Here is a 17708-nt window from a genome sequence, read left to right on the forward strand (position 1 = left end):
AATAATTGGTTTTATGACTATACTATATGAAAAAAAGATGTAAAACTTATTAAATTGACAATAGTTAAATGTATATAGATGCGGTTTATGAACTGTCTATGGTAAAGTGAATAGCTACCGTGAATTTTACAAGATGGTATGTCATGGTACCTTAATTTTAGGTTGTCTTTAACATCTGTCCACGGACAACAGATGAAAATGAGCCTTCAAGACTAACTCTGGCTCATTTACAGACAGTTTTTTTTCTGTTGATTAATGAGTATTGTCTCTGTCAAATAAATAAATAAAATAAAAATAAATAGAGTAAATATATTTGGTTAAAAAGATTTTGTCAATGTGAAACTTTCTATGGTCAAATGTATAGATATGTAGATTTTATGAACTGTCAATGTTAAATATATAGATAAATAGAGTTTGTGAAGTAAGGATAATGATGGATAAATAAATACTGTTGAGTTTATGGACTGTCAAAGAAGCCTGGAGTTTTTAAGCTGTCGATAGTAAAATATATTGATAAATACCAGTTTAGATCTGTCTGTGGTAAAGTGAATGAAAAGTAATTTTTGAACTGTCTATGGTAAAGAGAATGGAAAAGAGTTATTGATTTGTCTATGGTAAAGTGAATGGTTGTGGGCGGGGCCTCGGTGTCTGTCTCGAGCTGCAGGGCGTGAGCGAGCGGCTGGTGGGCGCGCCCGCTGCGACGTTGCGGAGGCTTCAAGATGGCGGAAGCCCTGACAACTCAGGAGCAGCTGGTAAGGGTTTATTGACGGATTTTTCTCTCATTATCCTCGTCATGTTCAGTGTGTACATATGTCACCTTCAATTTCCCCTCTAACCGGCGGTTTCTGTCGTGTATTTCTGTCACGCTGGTTGTTCCCGGGGTAGTAAACAGCCGTGGCCCGTCCGCTCCTCCGGTGTGACTGACAGCAGTTAGCGTGTGTTAGCATGACGGCGTTAGCCAGCACTAGTCGGGATCACTTCGCCGGCTGTGTGTCTCGAATACTCGCTGCTTTGATAACCCAGCTACACATGGACCACAGAGAGATCTTCATGACGTTTATGTTGAACTAATAATACTTGGTTAACTATGGTTAGCTCAATCAACGTGGCTTGTAGTGCCTCGTTAGCCATCCAGCTACCACATGTAATGTAGCCGCTAGCTAATGCTGGTAGCTATTGTTGACTTGCAAAGGAGTAAGGTTATATTGGACTAAGTGTGAAGGTTAGAAATGTCCAACCACCGATTGCCTTATTTTGTCTATTGTCATTATATACGATGACACAGTTAAGACAGACTTGGGATCATGACTCCCATCGTATAACACTGACTAGCTGGCAGTGTCCTGCCCATCAGATTTACGGGCGAGAATTCACAGAAGTGAGCCTCTGTTTCTGAGCATTGTTGTTGCCATCACTCTCTAGTAAACGGAGTAGGCCTGACATTGATAGCACACACGAAATGTCACGCAACGATCCCGATGACAGCTTCCATCTTCTAACGTTAGCTACTTGTTTTATCTGCATCAAGCATTCACAAGGTTAAAGGATAGGCTCACAGTTTTTCCAAGTCTGTCAGCAGTCAGGTGTCTATGTGAACAGTGAAAGAGGCTTTCCCCGCTGTAATCATTCTTCCTATTCATACAGCCATTAGAGAATCCCCTTCAAATGTACTTTCAATATAAGTGATGGGAAACAAAATACACAGTGTGTCCACACAGTCATTTTGTGCAAAGATGCAATTAAACGTTTATCTGAAGCTCATATGAGGCTTCAGCAGTCTGAGTTAGTCATATCAAGTGGATATCTGTCACATTCATAGTCTTTTTAGGTAGGTTGGTAGGTACTTTGTTAATCTCTGCGGGGATATTTCTTTGATACAGCAGCAATACCAATACACAGAATAGAATAACACAACAAGAATAAAAATTAAAGTAAGGGTAGAGATAAGTATAGTGATAAAATAAAAATGAGGAATATATTGTTTTAAATAAAAACAAAATGAAATAAAATCCCCTCTTTGTGTTTCCTTGAACTGTATTTCCCTTTTGAGCTGTGGTGGAAGTATAGTAACAAAAAGAGGGACTTTGGCACTAAAAAGACTAAAGTTGAAAGATGATTTGACTCATTTGGACGGTTGAAGCTTCATATTAGCTTCAGATAAACTTTTAAATACATTTTTGTATAGAAAGAGGACTGTAGAGGACCTTTGGCCCACATCACTTACATTGTAAATGCATTATGAAGGGATCTTCTAATGGCCCGTATGAACAGGAGGAATGATTGTAGCGAGAAAAACCATTTCATTGTTCATTTAAACCTGACTGTTGTTTTAAGACAGACTTGGAAAATTGTGAACCCGTCCTTTAACTGGCTAATAAACCAAGTTACAGGACACCCATGGTATAGACCACTACTCCCCAGATTTTCAGATTTGAACATCATTTTCCCTGATCCTGTAACATCAGTTGATAAACTACCCCAAGGACAGCTGCTCTTCACAACATTTATAGTTGTTACTCACAGCTGAAATCAGCCTCACCTTCCCCACCATGGGCCACTTGTCTGTAAGGTTTCTTGAACATGTTTCTTGAAACTGTTTCTTGAACATGCTACATTTTGCGACTTCAATATGTGTCATGTCACAGAATTACTCTTAGCACATTCCACAGTCAGCCAGTCAGTCACAAACCTTTTTAATTCCCAGGTGTTGTGGCAGAATACATGCCCAAATACATATTTTCTTTGTGGCCCCAACATTGTGCTGAAGAAATGTTTCCATACACATATGTAAGGGGTTTCCCATTGTGTTTTATTTTGAAGCTGTCCCATCATGTCTGAAATAAAGACCAACTCTACTAACATTATCATAATTTATATACTTTTCCCATGTGGATAAATACAGTACTCTATCTATCTTATGAGATAAAACATTAACAGTCATAGATAGGGGGGGAAAAGGAGAGGTGCAGTTTTTTACAGTAAAATATGTCATTTTTATATTGCTTAAATCATTATCTAACTACATTGATCACAAAAATGAGATGTGTCAGGATCTGGTTGGCTTTTTGCCTCTGCTAAAGTAAATTTAGGTTTTGTATGTGGCTGTTGAGTTCGTCTGTTGTGCCCTTTTATTGACTCTCCTTGTGCTGGTTACATATTTGGAGGACAGATACAGCTCACTTGGGTGAAAACAAGCTGACTGTTGTCTCCTGGCATATGAATGCTCTCATCCTCATCTCATTCTGCTACCATCTGCATCACACATTATTGTAACTTTGGCAGGGAAAGGACTACAAAGCTGAGGGGGCTTGTATTTTCCTCGTCATGCTAATTGTGATTCCCATCTTCTCTCTGTTTTTCTTTATTTTTGCTCTGCTCCCTAAATTCCAAGCTTGTAAAGTATTTTTACTGGTTTCTCCCCCTCTGGTTATTCCCCTTCTGCCCAAGTAACAGTTTTTCAGCTTTTATTCTCCCCCCTTACTCACTTTTTCTTATCCATCTCCTCTCCCTCATGACTGTCTAGGCTGTGGAGGAGTTCCTGAGTGAGGTGCGTAGCCGGGAGCAGCCTCACAGTGCTGGGCTCGTCTCCCAACCTACAGCTGTTAAGTTTCTCATGGCCCGCAAGTTTGACGTCTCCAGAGCCATCGACCTCTTCCAAGCATACAAGGTACAGCAGCGCTTTGATTGGTGACATGACTGAGATGACCATTTACTTTTTTTTCATCTACAGTACACCACAGGGCTTGATTAGAGATAATTTTTTCTGACCAATAACTGCAAGTGAAATTTGAGTTGTGATAATTTTCTATAGGTTAACTTCCAGGCCTATTTGGTGGGCTTCAAACATGGTTGCGGTCGATACATGTTGGTCTTGTTTTTATCATGTAGCTGCTGTAAAAAAGGCTTTTTAACTTTTGTACCTTGACACTGATTCATTGAATCCGTCAGGACTCGAGACTAATGGGGTCCCAGCGTCCTGGGGATGGTAGAAAGTGTATTTTGGACAAACAGAGCTTTTCCCCAGGACGAAAGGGATTTTATTTATTTATTTATTTTAAAATATCACTGAGAAAATAACAAACTGAACCGAGCCCTGACTACAACGGAGTGCGTCTTCTCATGCTGTTACTATAGTTACTATCACTGGCTGGCTACTCAGCGTGAGACCTGAAATGTTCCCGCGGTACCGGCCTATCTATCCCCTCAGTCACAAACGGCTTGCTTGCAGGACCTCGCAAACATGTTGTGCTGGTTAAACAAAACACAGCGCTACCTTGCCTGTGTGTGAGCATATTAGTTAAAGCATACATTTAGATGATTTAAATATATTATTGTGGTCTTTGATGCGCGGATTGCAGTTATATCTGTGGGCATCTGGGTTAATCCGCGGATTGGGCTTGTCAGGTCATAAAAATTAATATTCTGATTAATTGCAGATGGGTTGGGGGTGGTAGTAATAATAATAATACATCATTAATGAGTAAAATATTAATTACATTCTCTAAAATGTGAACATGGCAGAGCTGCAGTCCACTGCTGCTCTGTAGTGGACAGCTTCATTTTTCGTCAGGCAGGAATTACTGACTAAGCTAAGCAAAAAAACAACAGGGAATACTAAGAAATATACTGACACTAACAACAATTATTTCTACAATTACACAAGAGAGATTGCTGGAGAAATTAGTGCATTCAGCATGCTACAATCTTTCCAGACCGCATGAGTTATCAGGAGCAGGAAACATTTTACAATTACTGAAAGAAGCATCTCTAATCTTTAAAGTAAATCATTAAAGAAAACACTCATATATCAACAGGGGCAGATTTAGTGTTTTGGGGGCCCAAGGCAAATTCTTTCTTGGCTTTACAAAGTAAAGAAACAACATTTTGATTTTGGGACGGTTTACGTTCACTTCAGTTAAAATTGTTGTTTGGGACGGTTCCCAGACTGTGGTGAAAAAAGTTAGTTTGGCCCTGTTATCTGCGCATCATGAGCACCTGTTTTGTGTCACATTGTTGTCAGATCTGAGAATTGCTTCCTCATTTGGTTGTTATCACAAACGTATTATTTTTGTACATTGAGGAAATCTGATCAAAAGATAATGCAGTCGCTTGTTTAGGTCCTCTCATGGTTCTCTTCTGTAAACCAGTCAACTGGAGCAAATTATAAGTTATATTAGAAATAATCATGACATTCAAAAATGACCATATTTTATTGGCAAGTACAAGTATTGTCTGACAGTGCCAAAGTTTTGATATCTGAGTGATGACCCATAACCTGTTATTTAGTTCTGAATAACCATGCACTAATTCAAATAATGAATATCCAGCTTGTTGTCCTTTAAGTGAAAGGTGTTAGTGCAGACCAATACAAACGGTGGATATAAATACATAAATGCGGGTACAATCTAATGAAAACTAATACAAAACTTAAGCAACAAACACCACCTTTGTGAAACAATTTCTTTTACTTTTGTTATTGCTGTGTCAGACAGCTGCTGAGGCAGCACTTGGTATTTTTGCTACATATATAAGGTGGGAATAAATAACATGAACTTTAATGGCATGCAAGTAAACTCAATTTAATAATGTTATCTGATGCAGTTGTTTGTTTACATGCTATTTTAGCTGCAGGCTAATGACTATCCCCTTCTCTCCTTCCTCTACCACCATGTATCAAAATTAGAACACAAGAATCAAAGAGGGGATCATCAATATCAACCCTGACGAGGAGCCCCTACGCTCTGAGCTGCTGAGTGGAAAATTTACAGTCTTGGTGAGTGGTGGCGCTATTATGAGCCTCATTTGACACTTATATCTGAAAATACACCAAAACGGTTTACATGCTGTTCATTCAAAAAATAGTTTGTGTGTGCAAGTCAGTGACACATGCTTATTTTTGCGTTTCTTTGTGAATGGATATCGAGTAAAAGTACTTAGGTGTTGACTCAGTTTATATCATTGACTTTTATAAATGGTCTAAAAATATCAGCAGTCATATCTCACAAATAACATACTCTAGAATAGAAGCGCAGTGAATTAGCATTGGCGTACATGATGACCTGATAATGTTTCTACCAGCCTGGACGTGATGCAAAGGGTGCTGCTCTAGCACTCTTCACTGCCCGTCTCCATCGGCCAGACGTCACCACTCACAAAGCTGTGCTGCAGGCCATCATCTATCAGCTGGACAAAGCCATAGAGAGGTGATACACCCCTTATATACAGTACATCTTTTTAAATCTACCCTCTGTTCTTTGTTGTTGTGATTCTCCTTATTTTTCCATTCAAAGATTTTGTTGTTCATCTCTTTCCTTTTCTGTTTCCATTTTTCTTTTTAGTCTTTGTCCTCTTATTCCAATTTTGACTGATCTTGCTGCTTGTTAGCCAACATAAAAACCTTTATGTTGGATTTCTTGCAAGTACTTGGTTAAAAAAAAGAGAAAAATGTATTGCTTTTGTGAGTTTCCACAATTTATATCCTTCTCTCCTCTTAATTAGCAAATCTTGTTTGTTTCTTCCCAGTGTGCAAACTCAGAGAGACGGACTTATATTTATTTACGACATGACCAACTCCAGCTATGGGAATTTTGACTATGAGCTCTGTGTCAAGATCCTCAATTTGCTCAAGGTAAATATCAAGGAACATTGTATGCTCTGTTTTATTTTTTCTAGTTCTGCTGTTAAAACAGTTTGTCTGAAATTAAAAACATTTTCAATGTTTTGGCCATCTGATGTTTGTATTTCCCAGGGGGCATTTCCAGCTCGTCTAAAATGTGTCTTCATTGTGTCATCGCCTCTTTGGTTTCGAGCACCTTTTGCAGTTCTCCGCCTCTTTGTACGCGAGAAGCTGAGAGAGAGGGTACGTATATTTTCACTTAGGAGTGACAGTTACACATCATTTTCGTTATTGATGTATTAATATTTCTTCTCTATTCATCAGGTGTGCACAGTGAAAGCTCATGAGTTGGCCAGTCACATCCCAGTCTCCTCCCTCCCTGAACACCTGGGTGGAACATCCCAGTATAGCCACGTGGCATGGATCCAGTCGTGTGTCAATGTACACACAAACACTGTTCAGGGCGATACACAAGTACATGACACACACGACTGTGTGGGAAGCCTTCTGCGCTCTTACAGCTTGGAGTGCAGCAACACAAGCTCTACACTGTCCCACACCCATATAAATACGCAGTTAGGTTCTGAGCTTGCTGTGGCCAACTCTAACTGCTACGACGATAGCAATGCTAACCCACACAACCACTGTGGTGTGGTGGAGGGCAGGACTCGAGGCCCAGGCCAGTACCAGCAGAGCCCACATTCTGCTGCAAACAGGCCACAGGGGAACCACCAACACTGGAACGGCTCAGCTGTGAGCGGAGCCAACATGGCTGTTAGTGGCTCTAGTCCCAATGCTAACATGAATGGTCGTGGCCGCCAAGCTCCTCCCCAGTCAGACACACCCCCTGACACACCACTTTCCCAGAAAGGTGATGGAGATACGGAGGGTGACAAAGCAACAGACTCGGCCCACGGATCTCAGAATGAGGATGTAAAAGAGGTGGATGAGGAGGAGGGCGAGGAAGAGGAGGGAGTGCCCCCATTGCCCCAGAAATCTTTGCCTCGACCGCCCCACCAGCCTTCCTCCCAGTCCCTGCCCCTGTCCTCATCATGGGGTCCTGATGACGAGGAGCGCTGCATGGAGGTGTCTGTTCACATGCCAGAACAGGGAGGAATGACAGTGCATGAGCTGGTGGAGCATGTGAAGAGGGGGAAGAAGAAGGGGATCTATCAGGAGTATGAGGAGATCCGCAAGGAGCCGCCAGCAGGAACCTTTGACTACTCCAAGTAAGCTATTCTTTGATAACATATATTCTGTCTCTCTGCCTCCTTGTTATTCTGTGTGTCTTTGCTGCTTGCTTTCATTTGTTTTCAGTTTATGTACACATGGAAAATTAACAGAAAAACACAATCGCCCTCAAATTCAATCTTTCATGTTACCTCACATCAAACTCAACTGTGTCTTTTACAGGACACTGTCAAATCAGATAAAGAACAGGTACAGCGATGTTCTCTGCCTGGATCAGTCACGAGTGCGACTCTGCCAGCTCTGTGATGACGAGGATGAGGTAATAATTAATTCATTAATTCATTTAATTCATTCATTCATTCACTTGTGCACTTAATGTTCCTGCAATCCTCTTTAACTTGTCATTACAAATGACATGACTTTGTAGATGGTTTGATAAGTCATGTCAAGATTAGTTACATTTACAGTAGAGAAGGCCTCCGTTCCATATTCTCATAAGTAAAAAAAAAGCTACTGGCTTTTATGTGGTTAAAAGGAAATGTTCTGTGTTATTTTGGCAACCAAGGTCTTGTCTTTTTGTGAAATGAGTACATGTTATTTTAACTGATATAAATTATGGTCAAAACTATGAATAGAAGACCCATGCTGTAAAATACCTTAAACAAAACAAAAGGTTGGTATGGCTTCAGTCCAAATGTTGGGATTGGCTACTAAACTAATGCAATTAGCTAAAGAAACTGAGGTTTGACTGAATTTGGTGTTGCCAAGGGATGTCAGTTTTGGTTAATTTTGCTTTTGACAGATTGACATCCATTAACTGGTAACTAACTGGTTAATTTTTAAGAAAAGTTGTGATGTAGCTTTCATTTGTGACTGTCCAGTGTCCAGCAGTCAGTGTTCAGAGTTAGCTTGACTTTAAGCTCATCCTTCTTCTCCTCAATGTTTTCAATACCTTTTGTCACAGTAGCTCTTGATGGCATACTTTGGCTCGAGGTACAAATAAAAATAACACTGCAAATATAAGCCTACCCTGATTACAAGATGACCCCCTCTTTTCAGACAGCTGTTTTCGGAAAATAATGTTACTTTTTGAATATAACTTACATCATAGTATAGTTACATACTCACATACTCTCCTGCCAGGCCTTTGGAAGCAGTCAAAAATTATTTCCTCCGGCAGTAAGCATTTATAAGACAGCCTGTTGGTCTTTTTGAGCTCCTTATCATCTGTCACAGTGGTATCTGGCAGCTTGACACATTCCATTTCTGCAGTAGAGACGTCAGAAAACGCTTTGGACTCGTTTTCATGAATTTATGTCCTCCGTGGCAGAAAAACACTTTACACGAGCCTTCAGAAACTCCTGCAGGTTAAACTGGACTAACCAAACACTTGCTGCTGACTAACTCTAACACACTCACTATACACAGACTTTAAGACAACATTAATGCAACAAACAACTCATAACTCAACACTCCATGTAGGAGTTAGTTTTACACTGGTACTTCAAAAAAAACTATCTGATGTTGTGAACACATAATTGTCTAGCCGTTAATGGAGTGTGTATGCAAATTAATCTATAGACCGACATGCTATAACCGTTAAAAAATAATCCCGGCGGGTTTACTGCTAAATGTTTAACCGTTGACATCCCTACTGTTGATGCCTGTAAGCAACTGGTCCACCAAACATGGTGCAGAACACTTAAAACTACAGTAGTAATGACCTAACTCCTCCTACAGGAGGCAGTGGATCCTCACACCAAACAGTAAGTCTCACCTCTCTTATGCGGTGTGTTTTGCAGACATCAGATTACATTAATGCCAGTTTCATGGACGGGTACAAGAGGAGCAACGCCTACATCGCTACTCAGGGTGAGCAGCTGTTGACATCTGTTCTACTCGTTATTATCTCAGTCCCCTTCAGATGTCAGCAGGGTACAGTCAGGTGTTACCTCAGTTTGACAGACTTATTTGTGTCCCTCAGGTCCTTTGCCAAAAACTTTTGGTGACTTCTGGCGCATGGTGTGGGAACAGATGGTACTTATCATTGTCATGACCACCAGGTGAGATTTCTGAAGTGAGTTGTTTGTTAGAGATGCAGCGATAGACTAAGTAATGACATTCATGATAGGTTGGTGATCATATTAAGGGGTGTACCTTTGTGTGTGTCTCAGGGTGGTGGAACGTGGACGTGTCAAGTGTGGGCAGTACTGGCCTCTTGAGGAAGGCAGAGCTGAGCAGCACGGATACTTTTTGGTCAGGAACACACACATTCAGGTGTTCCAGGACTTCAAACTCTCCCATCTCGAGCTTTACAACACTCAGGTGAGTCACACTGACTGCAGTATGAAAAATCTTGAACATGGTCTGAAAATTTGTGGCAATAAAATGGCCTTAAAACTGTCTTTAATGTAGAAGTGTTTCAAAATTCAAATAAAATTCACTTTAGATGATATTAATGTCTTATACTTGGAAGATATCACCATCTCACATATTCACATACAGTACCAGTCAAAAGTTTGGACACACCTTCCCATTCCCTTGAATGAGAAAGTGTGTCCAAACTTTTGACTGGTACTGTTCATGCCAATTCAAAGGAGAGAGTATAATAATATTTTCTTTTTATTCTCAGTCTGGTGAGAGACGGGATGTGTGCCACTACCTCTATGTCAGCTGGCCAGACTTTGGGGTGCCCAAGAGTGCTTCTGCCATGTTGGACTTCCGTGAGCATGTACTTCAGAGGCGTGATGCTGCAGTCCAGAGTCTGGGCTCCAGTTGGACGGGCCCCCCAGGGGGTCCTCCTGTGGTTGTACACTGCAGTGCCGGCATCGGTCGCACAGGTAAACACACAAACTATTATGGGATGGGATAATGCCAAAAAGGTGGACTGCATCAAGATTAGCTCAAATGTACTTTTACTATATGTTTATTGGACACTTTGTTAGCAAGCAGTTGGGTGGTATACAAAGCACACTGAAAGAAAAAGAGGTGGAGTTGCTGTTTAAAAAATTAAAAAATTTGGCACGACACATAATTTTGACCACTGAATGTGGTTCAAAATGGCAAAATGGGTTCAAAGTAGCTTCAACATATTGTTGAATCTGTGTGACTAGGAATTCAGGATGCTCTGGAGGAAAATGTGGGGTCTTAACCAGTAATTGATACATATATTGATACATATATAGAGACTCTCGTTGGACTGTTATAACTGAGGTGAGGTTCACATCAAGTACGGAGACAGCCAAAGTGCCAGCAGCCTGATTTACACAGGGAGCAATTTGGTTTTCAGTATCTTTGACACTTTGACAGGATGAGGTGGATTATGGGCCAACCAGCTCTACCACTTGAGTTACAGCTTCCCCATACACTGTATGTTCACCAACAGTAAAGAGAGACAAGAGAATGGCATGAAACAAAGGCCTCCAGCATGACTTGAACCAAGGATGTTGTGCTTATTTTGTATGTGTCTGGCTGGAAAATCAGATGAAAGACAACAAACATAATTTTCAAAAATCAATTATTATAATTTTCGGCAGCTCTGTTGTTGATCATTAATTATCAGGGGCTAAGCATATCAGTAATTGGTATGAAAATTTGAAGTGTAAATAATTGTGAAGCTCTCCCTTGAGTAACTTTTCCATCTTTCTTTCTTCCTGTCCGTCCATGCCTTCCTCTTTGCTTCCCTGCTAGGCACGTTCTGTACCCTGGACATCTGCCTGTCCCGGCTGGAGGACATCGGCACAGTAGATGTCTGTCAGACAGTGCGGCGGATGCGTACGCAGAGGGCTTTCAGTATCCAGACCTGGGACCAGTACTACTTCTGCTACACAGCAGTCATCGAGTACGCCCAGCGCCATGGGAAACTGAGCCCAGTGCAGTGGTCTGACTCAGACTTAGAGACTGACAGCGAGTGAGAGACACATGGAGGGATAGAAAAACAAATGGGATAGCCAACCTAAGCCAATGTCATAGGAATGAAAGATTGTGGAGTGGCGTTGCGGAGTAAAGGAGGGAGATGCCTCTTCTGCCATAAGAGAGAAGAGACAAAGGATGGAGATCTTGTTTTGGCTCTTGATGTTATGACACAGACTCCCATAGTTGCTTCTCCTTCAGACGTACGGATAGAGAGAGGGAGAGGTGAAGAGCTTCAGAAAAAAAATACAGGGAGTGGAGACTGTGTGTTGTGTCTCTGACTGAGAAAGCTGTCCTGCCAATTTCCGAGCCCCTTTTTATTTAGCAAACTACAGGGGGACTTGGCATGCCCTGAACCTGTCTTGTTCACAAGAGCGTTGTACGAGTTGTAGCATTTTTATATTGACTTGCACATGAGGAATGACAAACTTGAACTTTACCCCTTGAAGCCCTCCAAACCCCAGTCTTTGTTCCTTTTTTTGTATTTCCTGCTCCTTTTCAACCCTGAACAAGTCTGTGATCACAGATTCAATGTGAAGGGTATGAAAAGGTGAAATCTGAAAACATTTTTTTGTTGTTTTGTGTTTTTATTTTTTGACAGGAAATGGTTCTGAGTGAGCAAATGGTCGTAAGTGACAGTTGATCAGTGTGTGTGTGTGAGCCATTTAGTCCATTTCTGGTTTTCCTTTTATTTTCCATGTCCTTTTTTTTCTATGGTGCATTTTCTATGTGTGTTTCATATTTGTGCATATGTAGACTAACTTTTCAAAGCCAAAGTCCTCACCCTGAATGCTTGGATGTACTCCTTACTGAGATATTATAGACTGAAGCCCATGTATATTCTTGTAACATACATTTATACATTATTGTGCATAATAACAACCTCTGAAAGAATAGCAAAAAAAAGCCTTGTTTAATATAATTGACTTAACCTTGAGAAGAAATATCTATGTAGCGAGCCAGGCTATGAAAACATATAGAGAAGAGAGAGAGTTCTGGTATTAAAACTGATATCGTATTGCCAGGTCTAACATCATCTTTACTGTTGGAGCGTTCCAATTGGACGATCTTAAGTAATTTGGCCTTAACTTGATTCACTGCCTCGTCGTTCTCAGACCTAAACCATACCTGAAACTGTAAACTGTCTTATTATTTCTTTTGTTCCTTACCCTTTTGATTCTTGCTCCCTCGATACCACAACTGTTGTGTTTGATTCTCGAGGCATACGCTGCCTCAGATAATTGTGCCTTCAAGTTTTCCTTAGCATAATGTCTCACAGTCCAGCTAGTCTAGTAATAACACCCAAACTAGTGCACTTGCGTAGTACACATTAACTGTGTCACACAGGACACCCACATTTTGCCTATAGTCCTGTACATAGTACACTACTTATGAATAATATGAAAGTAGTGAGTTAGCTGGGACTAAGGTCTGGTTTGAGACATGGCTATTCTTTTATCATTTGACCTCAGGGGGTAATTCTAGTGTTTTTTGCCTAGTGTCAAGGATCCGTTTCTGGGTTTGCCTCTGGTAAATTATCATTTAAAGAAAACTATATCAACTTTATTTTGTATTTTTTACTGTATTGTATCCTACTATATTTATGTCTTTGTAAAACTTCTTCAATATTGAAATCAGTGAATGTTGGTACGATGCTACAAAGTAAACAAACCAGTTATTGCATTTGATAAGCTGAACAAATCAGATGGGGAGTGAAATATATTTTTTGTTGTTCCCAATGAAATTTGGTGTAAAATGTCACTTGCCATTGTATTTTCAGAACTGACTTGTATAAATGGTGATTGTTCAATTCCAGGACAATGTGGGTGGGTGGGAGGGAGGGAGGGAGGGAGGGAGTGTAGGGAGTTAACGATTATGTTTTTAGAGAGCTTATTGTTAAACTCGTCAGTAACAATGACATTAATGTTTGACAGTCTGGTACCCAATGCCAAGGACAAAGCAAAAAAAGCTATCAAGAGAAAAAAAAAATAGTGAAAAAAGACAAGGGGCTGCCATTTCTGTTCATGAAAACCCAGCTTCGTTGTCTGTGAGTAAAAAAATACACATATACATATATATATTAATGGGTTGAGGTTTATCAGCATGGAAAGAGAGCCTTGAATGTTTTCGGGGTAATGGTGTCCAGGCAATTTGGTCAAGACAGACATGGATATTGGTGAATGTGGACCCTGCATCCCTCAATGCCAAAGGCCCAGGCTCACCCTAAAGATTTTTTTCCAATCACACATCCTCAACAGCCTACTAGCATGGACCTGTCAGTGCAGCCTTGCATCCACGGACACAAATAGACCCTGGAGCACCTCGGGAACATTATTAAAGATTATGTATAGCTACAAAATGGGAGAGTGTGTATGTTCAACAGTGTTGGTCCCCATGCTACTTTTAATTTGTTTTACGAGAAATGCATAAAACAAACGAATGCAATGATCATTTGTCATCAGTGTTCTTTCTTTCCGTGCTTCATGTTCTCGTGATTGAATAATGTGTCTGGCACACCTTTGAGACTTTTAGTGCTAATTGCTAGCTGCGTGATGAGTGGTAGAAAATCCCAGAAAGATGTCTCTGAAGGCTTCACAGTGCCATATCATATGACCCTATCATATTATTCAACATCCAAATATAAATCTGTATAAACCAGATAATGGATCTGACAGTCAATTAAGCTAACACTGGCAACTTGGTCTGAAATTAAGTCAGTTGTTGTGGGCTATCGTGTTATCAGTTAACTCTCACTAAATAACTAGGAATAAACTAAAGCTTGACTTTAAAATAGTTTTGCTAGATCTGTGCCACTACTACTCATATTCTGTATAGTCTTGTCCTTTATCATTAAGCTAATAAACAATGCTTGTAGACCTAGTTTAACTGAACTAGCAGCTTGAGCTAGTAACAGACTGACTACAAACCTGAATTGAATAGAACTAATTGATTGGAATCAGCCAAGTGTGTCATGATTTCCACCACTAATGGAAATGAAGGAGCAGCTTTGTTCAAGTTTTGCAGGTTATAAGTTAGCCATACATTATAATATTATAAGGTTATATAAAAGAAGAGATAAAAATTGATATCAAAATTGTATTTCTGTCAAACATAATGCAGTTCAGATTCTTATACAATAAGAAGTTGAACAAGAAACCCAACTATTACTGTTTACTGTTACTATTCATTCTTTCTTGTATTTTCAGCCAGATTAAAGGAAGGGAGCCATCAGATGCGGAAAAGTGAGAAAATTTAATTTGCTCAATATGTGCACAAATACAGGCACTTAGTACAAAGAAGACAGGAAAGGCTTCTACTATCAGCTAACTTATACTCTGGACTGCAATGCACTTCAAGCTTGATGCTCTTCCTCAGGCAGCATTGTGTCCCTGCCTGATACTGCCTGAGGAAGAGTGCAAGAGCAGAGAATGTAAAATTAGGGCCAAGTCATCTCCGGTAAGTTTCCCAAATCCCAGCTAATGTTACCCTGAACTCTGATATAGCAATTAGTGGAATCTGGGACCAGCTCCCACACAGTGGATGTGTCAGTTCTGAACAAAATGTATTTTTATTATTCGTAGTATTATTGGAGTAGTATTTTCCATTCTGTGGCAAACATTGTAGTCTTGATTCAATCCAGATTTCAGATCATATTGGATTTATGACAATTTAGTCTCCAATCAAACTAGGTTATATGTCTTTGGACTGTGGAAGGAAACCGGAGTACCCAGATAAAACCCTTGCAAACATGGGGAGAACATGCAAACTCCACACAGAAAGACCAGGGCCACCATTCAAATCCAGGATCTGCTGTGAGGCCACAATGGTACCCACTGGACCACCATGCTGCCCATATAAAGAACCTCATAGAAAAAAAAAAACCTTCATAGAGAGCTTCACTCTTCCTCGTGGCTCACGCAGCACCATGAGTGAAATGTCCTTTTCCACCAGGAAAAGAATTGTTTGACGCAGTTCCTCTTCTTCTTGGGCTCACTGTCATCTCTTTTGTCCAGGTTAGTGTTGGTCTCATCCAGGACAGTGACAGGAGCAGGGTTAAAGTCCTTGGATATGGAAGCTGCGTTGTCACTTTCACTTAGGGACTCTTCATCAGATGTTTCCTCTAGTGGAATTCTGTGTTCAAGAGGTGTAGGCTGAACCATAATGACACGTGACGGCGGTCTTACTAAGACTGCTACATGCGTAATTGCTACATGCTTAATTCGGCTGCTTGGTTGGTTCCAGCTTCAGCTTCTTGATTCATGCTGGGTTCAGCTGCCTGGCTTGAGCCAGATTCAGTTGTTGTGGACTCTAAATCTTTATTGCTGTAAGAAAAATTTACTCTGTTATGTTTATGGGCAGCAAACAGAAACCCCATGTTTATGCAAATATGTAAATCAACACATACACACACACATACGTAGCAGTACTGGTGATGAATGGATGGATGAGGATTTCACCGGGGGTGATCCTTTCCCTCTCATCCCACTTGAGCATTGCCTTCAACAATTCAATACACTCCCTCCTTTCATCAGCTTCTGCCAGGTTATTTTCCTCCAGACACATCTAGTTTAGGAGACAGCTGAAAAATCCAACCTAGTTATTGAGTCATCTTCCTAAATTATGAAAACACAATCAATTAAGTCACTTTTAAGCAGATACTGCCAACATGATGACCTTCCGTTTTATCTTCATCCAGAGAGTGGAATGTGTAGCTCCTGTTATCAGTGATGTGTCTTCTTGTTTCTGCATACTCAGGTGTCTAAGAGAAGGTTAAAGTATATAAGATGCATGTATTTCTCAATAAATTAAACTGAAGGAAAACATTGGAAGCTATTATTCTTATTCGAGAAGACAATATAAAGGATAAAATATTAGGAATGTCAAATAAGGGGTATTGTACCATTTATTTCTTTTTGCCAAGAATCTCTGGTACTGTGTAGGTTGGAATATTTCCCCCCGTGCCTGAGACAGTAGATCCCTAAGTGGTAAAGGCCATGGTGGGCCTGGCAGGATTTGAAAAATCTCTGCAAGCCAGTGCTTCTCTGGCCAAATTGGGCTACCAGTATCATGGACAGACGTCCCCACTCTGGCCAGAGTTGGAGGAATTAGAGCTACTGGGGTAAAAGCATAAAGGAGGGTCTTCGGCCACTTGTGTGCCAGTGCGGGTAATGTAACACCCATCTGTCTTGCCCCCAGGCCATCTGTCCGAGGTGTCCTCCTCGGCCTCTGCTTTGCCCCCATGCCGTCCACCTGAGGTCTCCTGCTCCATCCCTGTCAAGTCCCCGGGCCATCTGCCTGAGGTCTCCGGTTCCATTCTTCCGCTCCCAGGCCACTTGCCCCTGAATCCCTCCTCCAAACCTGCTCCACCCACCCTGCTTGGTGTTCCTGGTTGGCTTGGTGTAGGGGGTAGTCTTTGTGTGTGTGTGTGTGTGTGTGTGTGTGTGTGTGTGTGTGTGTGTGTGTTCCCACTTTTCATCAGTCCTACAGTTACCTGGCCTACTCCACCCACTCATCTCAACTCATTCCCTCATCAGCCACTCACTACTTATACCGGTCCACTTCCATTGTATCTCCAGATTGTTAAGTTGCCATGTGCTTCATATCTTGTGCTCTAGTCTCTGTATCTGTGTTCTGTTCATCTGTTGTACCTGATACCTGTTACCGACCTGTTTTGGACCTTGCCTGTTTATTGGACTTTTGACTTTTGATTGGACTGCCTTTTCTGGTTTCGACCCTTGCCTGCCTCACCATCCTGTAAGCCTTTGTACCTCCATTTTGTGCATTAAACCATTGAACTGCATCAAGCTCTGCATCAGACATCAGCATTTGGGTCCTTCCACTGTATCCCTGTTGCCCTTCTTGCACCAGTCATGACAGATAATTTTGTGAAAGGCCAGTTCAGATTGATGATTCACAAAGAGACAAAATGGTTTCAGAGGAAGGAAACCAGTGGAAAGCAGAGGAAGTTGCAGTGGTGTGAACTGGTTGG

General features: G+C 41.0%; 1 protein-coding gene across 1 annotated transcript; it reads left to right on the top strand.

Moving 5' to 3' along the window:
- Nucleotides 1-636: 636 nt before the first annotated feature.
- On the top strand, nucleotides 637-14168 carry ptpn9b (protein tyrosine phosphatase non-receptor type 9b). The gene is made up of 13 exons (XM_067584580.1): nucleotides 637-752; nucleotides 3524-3667; nucleotides 5684-5773; nucleotides 6079-6203; nucleotides 6523-6628; nucleotides 6749-6859; nucleotides 6941-7845; nucleotides 8030-8126; nucleotides 9610-9679; nucleotides 9792-9870; nucleotides 9982-10132; nucleotides 10440-10647; nucleotides 11498-14168. Exons 1-13 carry the CDS (start codon nucleotides 720-722, stop codon nucleotides 11719-11721), a joined length of 2343 nt encoding a protein of 780 aa, XP_067440681.1. The 5' UTR covers nucleotides 637-719; the 3' UTR covers nucleotides 11722-14168.
- The last annotated feature ends 3540 nt before the right edge of the window (nucleotides 14169-17708 follow it).

The sequence above is a fragment of the Thunnus thynnus genome, chromosome 3 (assembly GCF_963924715.1).
Source record: "Thunnus thynnus chromosome 3, fThuThy2.1, whole genome shotgun sequence".
NCBI classification, from domain to species: domain Eukaryota; kingdom Metazoa; phylum Chordata; class Actinopteri; order Scombriformes; family Scombridae; genus Thunnus; species Thunnus thynnus.

Bases quoted from the DNA above. Each gene is read 5' to 3' on its own strand.
- ptpn9b (XM_067584580.1), top strand. From the start codon at position 720: ATGGCGGAAGCCCTGACAACTCAGGAGCAGCTG. The intron at 3,668-5,683 runs GTACAGCAGCGC...TATCAAAATTAG, and splicing joins ACCTCTTCCAAGCATACAAG to AACACAAGAATCAAAGAGGG. The intron at 6,860-6,940 runs GTACGTATATTT...TCTATTCATCAG, and splicing joins GCGAGAAGCTGAGAGAGAGG to GTGTGCACAGTGAAAGCTCA.